The sequence below is a fragment of the Ambystoma mexicanum genome, chromosome 6q (genome assembly GCF_040938575.1).
Source record: "Ambystoma mexicanum isolate Mex_15411 chromosome 6q, UKY_AmexF1_1, whole genome shotgun sequence".
Classification (NCBI taxonomy): domain Eukaryota; kingdom Metazoa; phylum Chordata; class Amphibia; order Caudata; family Ambystomatidae; genus Ambystoma; species Ambystoma mexicanum.
In genome coordinates this window covers 1,355,980,781-1,355,989,037 of record NC_090937.1, presented here as the reverse complement: position 1 = coordinate 1,355,989,037, position 8,257 = coordinate 1,355,980,781, and the positions used below count along the sequence as shown (strand labels likewise).

The following is an 8,257-nucleotide window of genomic DNA, read 5'->3' as shown; positions in this document are numbered from 1 at the left end:
CAGCATCCCGGGATGCCCACCTTACATTTCCATGGTGGCCATTTTAGCTGAGTATTTGAATTAACTGGACGGTGCAAGTGCAGAACCCTTTTATTCGAACAGATGGATTGTTATCATCTGAGATTAAAAAGCTGTGGTGCTATTAATTATAATACCCCTGGATTGGGAGGTAAGGGCACCGGGGCCTGTCATTAAGGTCCTCACAATTATGGAAGTATTCTGTGTGCTGTTAAGGATTGTGCCTGGCAAGTAGCAGAATCCTTAGCTGGAATACCCTTTGCAGGCTGGGGATAATGTTAGCCATACCTAAAAAGATAAGCTTCTTCGATAAATATACATTATCCAAGCTCTGGACTTGGGTCACTGCGTCAGTTTATTCCTCTGTTCAGTGGATCATTAATAAAGCACCTGTTGGCCTCCTTTCAAGGATGTCTTGAAGTCCTAATGTTTGTACAAATGTATGGTTTTCGATGTTTTTAATGTTTTTAGATAAAGTTAAACCTTTTTTCAATTAACAATATTGAGTTTTGGTGCCGGGTCATGGGGTTCATCTTTTGTGTTTATTTTTCTATTGCCCAGTAGAACATCTCGTCTACATCCATTCATAGGATTTGTACAATGGTTTACCTGTTTTCTTGATCATTCTTGTCTTTCCTCAAACTGTGGTCCAGTGTAGAAATCATAAGCACTCATTCATATCATTAACATTCTGTAAATAAGACAAAAACAAGCAATACACCGGTATGACTTTTCTTTATTTTGACAAATAAAATAAGGCCATTTCACACCCAGTTTATTCTTGTTCGTGGCTTGACCATGTGCTTATTTCAGGACACATCAACACCAGCAAATGGGATCAACTTGAATTACAAGTGAGCGGCCCACACATGCTACAACACAGAAATACATATTTGGCGTGTTTGCTAATTGGAACGACAAGTAATGTTTTTTTTTTTCTAATTACTGGAGTGAAAACATTTCACTAAAACAGCTGTATTCTATTCTAGGCAATGGAGTTAAAAAATAGGCTCAATTGTAAATTAAAAGAGCATTTGATTGTGTAAAAAATAAAATTATATATGAAAGATAAAATGTCTTGTATGTTGTCAAAAATCTAATTTTCTTTAAAAAAAAGGGGAGATGAGAGGTATGTAGTTGGCTAACAATTGTGCAATATGAAAGTACATCACATATTAACACACACTTAACAGTTAACATATGACAGGTGCTATACATCAATGAGCCAGTACACGCAACACCACCAGGGTGAAAGGAACAAAACAAGTTGACTGAAAGGTAAAATATGCGGAAGCCATGTGCCATATTTGTTGGCATTCAGTTAGTTTTGGTCGCGAAACTATCAGCAAGGGCCTTGTCAATCAAATAATGTTCACATTCTTTATGCAAAAAACCTTTTGATAAATAGGCGGCAACTATTTGATTTGGCAGAGACAATAGGTGTACATTCAAATGTGTACATAGATGTCATATAAACAGTGACATAAATCCTGACAGTAAACCTATGAAAAGGTTTGTATGGTAAAGTAGGCTTTTTCTGCTTCCAAATTGTGCTACATAAGTGAGATATACATGAGATTTGTGAATTCTATAGTGGTATATATTGCTTAATAATTGGTAAGTCCCTAAATTCATACACATAGAAATACCTGCAATAAACATTTGGAAAATACAAATTGAAATGTTTACAAGCAACTTCTAGCCTTTAGAAATGTTCCTGCCCTGAATGCAATGTCATGCCTTTATCATCATCCTATTATGATTCGTTAATCCATAAGTACGAGTGTTATGAAGAAATAGCTCTAATTCAGATATGTAATTGCAACACTAGAACACAAGGATATGCATTAAGATGTGCATTTTAGGCCAGCTCATATTTCGCCTGTGAAAATGGAGTGTTGTGCATTGAATATTTCTTTGAGAACTGTTGACGTATGACAAATATAGCCAACAACATATATTTGGCAAGGCCTGCATCACCCAAAACCCAAGAAAGGTAGTATATACTTTGGCAGTCTTTGTTGTGCAGACTTTGAAAATAGAAGGCTACATCTTTTTGGAAAATGAATTGTAGAAAAACTTTCCATTCAAAGAGTTGTGTGTTTTGATGACCTCCATTGCAGTTTTGCATACAAGATGAACGTCCAGTTATATGTAGTTGTCTGAGTCTATGAGAGTTTGCTATCATCAATACTCATCTGTTGCTTAAGCTCTATAGACTGCGTTTTTTTTATAGGGAACAGCGAGATTTGAAACGGGGTAAAAAAGTGCATGCAGATGATAGCGCATCATGATCTTCTTTTATGTTGAAAATTGTTCAATCAAGTAAAAAAGGGCAACTAGCTACTGCAGCCTCTCGTGCAGCCATGCCCAAGGATATTGTTGTTGCGGCCATCTTGTAGTTTTCCATGAGGATGGGAGGATGCTCTGCTTTCAACACTAGATGTCGGCCCACTTTGCTCTTGTTGTCTTCGAAGTCTAGGAAAAGAGCAAATGTATATTAAAAACATCTTAAAACTCGAAGATCACAACCTGCTGTTAAATGTAAAGAAAAACTCTAAGCAGTATCGTTAAAATAGACATTGTTTGTATTTTATCTATGTAAACATACATGTAGCATTCCCATTTTTCTGTGGAACAAGAACAGAAGGATGGAGCACACCTGACAGAAAAATGTATACGTGATTCAGAAATCTGCTTACTGCTGACAACTACAGAGCTATAGGGCCGAGGTGGTACAGATTGCATAGAATGTGCACAATGTTCTCAGATGGACATTTTCAAAATCATTAAACTCTTCAAGGACACATATCCCTGCAGCCCCACATCTATCATGTTAATCATATTAACTCAACAACTCCATGACTCCATATTTGCCCACTTTGCCAACAAAACCCTACATTCTTGTCCATCTAGACAAAATGACGATGTACCAACACCTAATAATGAAACTCCAAAATCACATAGTAAAGCATCCTAAGGGGCTCAAAGAGGCTTTCACTCTTTTTATGTAAAGGTATTTGTGACTACAGCCACCTCTAGATACCTACCCTACTCACTGGAAGACCCTTGACCACCATACATCTAAAAAAGCCATAACAGAGCAACCAGAGATCTCCATCGACTTAAAATCACTCATCTATTGATAAAGGTACCATTCTGGAAACCGTCAAATCCCCAACACCTGCCCAAGTGAAGTTCTATATGAAAAACATTGGAATTATCTGAAGAACAAAACCATAATGCACCAATACATATGGATTCAAAGAATTACGGGAATTAAATCAACTCTCCCATTGATCTTTGACACAATAAAGAGCAATTTTGCTATTTACAAAAAGTACAACACCATAACCACAAAGCCCACCAAAAAAAGACTTATGGACATTGACATGGAAGTCAGCATGCTACGCAGTATTATGCCATTCCTTTAAAACAGAATGGGCATGCCCCTCTTAAAATCATCCTGCCATAATTGCCTTTGGGTGCCTCAATGCTCCAGTTTAACATTTGCATGACTATACTCTTGCAGCTCAGGAGGAACTCAGGCCTAACCTGCTATAATGAAATGGATGACATACAAGTTGTCTACAAACATATGCAAGCCTCAAAATATGATGTGATATGGCATTTATAACGTGCCTATGCACAAGTGTTTCAAGGTGCGACGAGGAAAGGGAGGTGGAAAAGAGAGAAGACAGAGACAACAATCTTACTAGGCCAGGTGACATAGAGATGGCGCAAGTGCAGAGGAAGGGGAAGGGGAAGGGGAAATGTGCAAGGAGAAAGGGGGAGGGACAGTGCAGTACATAGGATAAACCGTAAATAAATAAAAACAATAAATAAGAAGTGCGGCCAGCTGGTGGCAAGTGCAAGGGTAAGTGCAGGCATCAGGTGTCAAGTGCTGGTAGGGAGCTGTAGGGATACAGAAACAGCCCCCGAGTGCAAGGGTTGCCAGGGGGGCAGTGCAGGTGTGCAACTGGCGGGATGGGACCTGGGCCCGAGAACAGAGGGTAGCCAGGTGACCAGTGCAGATTCAGTTTCAGCCAGGAGTTCAGAAGGAGAGAGGAGGGGAGAAAACAGAAGCAAAGAGGAAGGTCTTGAGGTGGTTTAGTAACCAGAGATCATTCTCCTCAAGTTTCACAGAGGCAGGGAGGCTGTTCAGAGGGAGGCCAAAGATGACGAAAGAGATCTACCACCAGCTCGTTGCTTGGAGAAGCGACTGACCCTTAGGGAGTTGGAGGTGGATGAGTGAAGAGCTCGAGAAGGAAGATATTTTGGAAGCAAGAGTTGAAGGTATTGAGACCTCAGACTCCAGAAGGCCTTGTGGACAATACAGAGGGCTTTTAACTTAATCCTCACAGCCACTGGGAACCAGTGCAAAGATTTGAGTCCTGGAGGGATACAGTCCCTGTGCTTGAGGCCAAGGGCAAGTTTCATTTTGGATGAGTTGCAGAGAGTGGAGATTAGAGGCAGGTAGATTTAGAAAGAGGCTTTTGCAGTAGTCCAGCATAGAGAGAACCAGAGCTCTCGAGACAGTGAGCTTTTGGGAGAAGGAGAGGAAAGGAAGAATACCTATGAGGAGGTGCAGCTGGTAATGTGACTTCTTAGAGATATCAGAGATGTGAGGAGAGAAGTAAAGTGTGGAGTCAAAGATGACCCCAAGATTTTTAGCCTCACAGGTGGGAGCAGGAAGAATGCCAAGAGAGGCTGGCCAGAGAGTGACAGGAAAGGAGGGAGTGGGTGTGCCAATGAGGAGAATCTCAGTCTTACTGGAATTAAGGCCGAGATCATTGGTGGCACACCAATCCTGTATAGCATACAGACAGTCAGAGACGAGAGAAGTAGAAGAGGTGGGTGAAAGGAGCCTGAGAATGAGCTCAGTGTCATCTGCATAGCACTGAATTTTGGGGCAGAGAGCCGCAATGCGGTGGGCAAGAAGTGCCAGGTATTGGTTGAACAGCCAAGGACAGAAGTTAGACCCCTGGGGAACACCACAGGTAGAGATAGAGATAGAGAAGAGTAAGGACCTAAGTTGGACCTGGGAGGGTCGATCAGAGAGGAAATAAGTCAGCCAAGCCAGTGGCCTGATCGGTGATACCCAGGTTATCACAGAGATGGTTGCCTAGGATGGCATGGTTGACTATTTCAAAGGCAGAAGAGAGATCAAGTAAGATGAGGACACAGGGGGTGTTGGAATTGAGGTTGGAGAGCAGGTCTTCACTTATGTACAGGAAATCAGTTTCTGTGCTTCTGGCAGCACTAAAGGCAGACTGATGGTCATGGAGACTACCAACAGATACAGTGTGAAGATTAAGCTGGGAGATGGCCAGCTTTTCCAGGAATTTGCCCAGGAAAGGAGTTAGCCAGGCCGAATGGGTGAGCAGAGGGTTTCTTAAGAAGAGGGTGCATACGGGAGTACTTCAGGTGGGAAGGAAAAACTCCAATGGCGAAGGAGTTGTTGCAGAAGTCATCCAGAGCAGGAGTGAGGGTATCAATGTGGTCCTTGATGGTTTTGGAGAAACAGGGGTGAAACTTCATAGTGCCAGACTTGTCTAGAAACCTTATCAGGGAAGAACAGGGGAAAGGCAAATAAGGACAGAGTAGAGGTGGCCAAGGAAGGGCCAGAGAACAAGAAGGGAGTAGAGGGGGGAGAGGAAGAGAGAGAGGACAGGATGTCCTGAGTTTTAGTGATGAAATGAGATGCCAGAGCTGTGCAGATGGCCTCGAAGGGGATAGAAGTGCTAGAGACTGCAGCAGGATTGGCCAGCTCCTTGCAGATTTTAAAGAGTTCGGCTGAATTGTTAGATGCCACAGAGATGCAGGTTTGGATGTGGGCTCTCTTCTTGGTGCGGATAGAGAGCTGGTATTGCCTTTGCAGCAGGCGGCACGCCAGTTTGTCAGAGGATGCACCAGAAGCACACCATTTCCTCTCAGCCACCCTGCACTTGCATTTAAGGGTGACAAGGTCTGTGTCATACCAAGAGTTGCACTTGGCTTTGGGCTTCAAGCGGATCCTCATGACAGGGGCAAGAACATCAAGAGTATCATATATAGCAGAGTGGAGCATAGTAAGGGCTGTGCCAGGGTGTGAGTCACGCAAAGGGGGAGGGGGAGTGAGAAAGTGGCAGCTGTTAGGCAGAATCACCTGCAGTACCCTTTGGGAACACTACAGGCAATTAGGACTACAAGTGTAAGCACAATTTCACATTTGGTACAAGCCTGTACTACACAGTGAGGTGGTAGTGACGGCTGAGCAGCCAGACTTATCTCAAGAGTTTAAGTGAGCAGTAGAACAAGTTACAAAAAAGAACCAACAAATACATTGATTAAAATATACACTTACTCAAGGTTTCTTGATAAAAGAATATACATTTATTTACTCAGTCAGTTAGAAAACATTACACTAGCATAAGAAGCTCAATATCACACACTAATAAACCACAAAAATACAACTGGTAAGTAAATGAACAAGTTTAGCTCCAATGAAGTGGGAGCAAAATCGCACTTCAGATACTTATTAAAGGAGTAAAAAGACAAGGTTTTAAGAATAGACAGCCTAAATACATCCATCGGCAGGGCAAAGGGTTTCAATTAAATACAACTAGCAATTCTTCTCAATAGGCCTGGGCCAAGTCTTTTGTATAGGACAGCACAGTTCTAGTAAATAACGGTTAAGTCTTTGCCACATAGTTTAGAAGAATTTGGCTAGACAAAACGTTTGACGAATGTTTAGAGAAGGACAAGCCTTTGTAGTCGAGAAAAGTTTCACGCACAGTACCTTGTCAATGAAGAAAGATGTAGCTGAGGCAATTGCTCATGGCAGTTCGAGCAGATCTCGCTGTTCCAGAGTTTCAGTCATGGGGACAAGAAGGATGACGTTGGGAGGTTCCTGCACTGCCCAGGGATGAGGCCAAAAGCTGTAGCATGTAGGTTTAAGGTGCGAGTGCCTTAAAGTCCACAAGTTGGTTTCCTTCCCTCTGGCTATCTGGTTTTCCACAGCACTCTGATGAAAATTCGACCAGATGGGGACGGTGTCCAGGTGGCTTGCGAGTTGGTTGTTCCCACCAATCTCAAGGGAGGAAGTTAACCTTGAAGGGCTTGTCCGTCGATGGAGTTTCAGGCAACTCAGACCTGCAGCAGGTCTTCACCGGTCGTCCAGGAGTTGCAGCAGTCCTCCTCCTTCAGCTCGTCTTCGGTTCTTTTGTTCCAGTGGTCGATTCTGCTTTCCAAGTCACAGAGACCTGCTTTTAAACAGTTTTCCCCCATTCATTCCAGCCTGGCTGTCACTCACACAGCAGAGTGGCTGTCCTTGCCAGACAGCCAGACAGCCAATCACGCCAGAGTGCATGAAGGTCTCTAGGAGACTAAGCAGAGGGAGTTTCGTGCACCTCCCTCACATCCTGTCCACCCACGACACTCGTGCGCCAGAGGAGGGCTTTAGCACTGAACCTGGTTTGGTGCGCAGAGACAAACACAAGAAGGACCTTTCCTAAAAGAAATGGCGAAAAAAGATGACCAGAGTCTGTTTTTACAGATAGGTCTTGGGCGTCATATTGAAAAACATGGCTGACCCGATTTTTAGCTACCATTGTTAGCGGTCGGAAAAAATCATGGTAGTTTGATCTAAACCACTGCCACCAGCCATTTAAAGTAGGAAAGGGTAACATTTTACTGTTACATGAGTGTTTTGACTCGGGGGAAGCTAAGCTCACCTGATCTCTGCCTTATCTCCTCATTTCCAGTGTTACGCGATGACACACAACTCTTCTTCAAGCTCCCCTCTTCCTCCTCCTCTTCCTTTTCTATTATCCCTGACTGCTTGTCTGCTATTCAGTATTGGTGCACCTTCAATGATCTCTGTCTAAATGCCAGCAAGACCCCGATCCTTCCTATCAGGACACTTGTTACCAGTTTGCCTCCTGCACTCTGTCTTTCCTCTATGGGCTCACCTCCATCTCATTCCACGGAGGCCAGAAACCTTGGGGGCATCTTCGATGCCTCCCCCTCCTTTGCTCCTCACATCTTGGACCTTGCCAAGAAGGCCTGCTTTCAACTTCACCTCCTTAGGGACATTCTCCCTTTCCACACCTTCCCCCAGAAGCTCAATGTCCATAGAGCTCTGGTCCTCTCTAGGCTAGATTACTGTAAAAGCCTTTTCCTCAATCTTTCTACACTCTATCCTCTTAAAATAATCCAGAATAGGGCTGTGAGATTTATCCTTGGCCTCAAGCCTGCA

At 43.2% G+C, this 8,257-nt stretch overlaps 1 protein-coding gene across 1 annotated transcript in view; it reads right to left on the bottom strand.

Annotated features, from left to right (window-relative positions):
• Positions 1 to 736: 736 nt before the first annotated feature.
• Positions 737 to 8,257, bottom strand: part of STK32B (serine/threonine kinase 32B) — a 2,582,157-nt gene continuing 2,574,636 nt past the window's right edge. Inside the window, exon 12 of the mRNA XM_069631970.1 lies at positions 737 to 2,496. Within this exon, the coding sequence (XP_069488071.1) occupies positions 2,358 to 2,496 (139 nt within the window). The 3' untranslated portion in view covers positions 737 to 2,357. The remainder of the gene's footprint in view (positions 2,497 to 8,257) is intronic.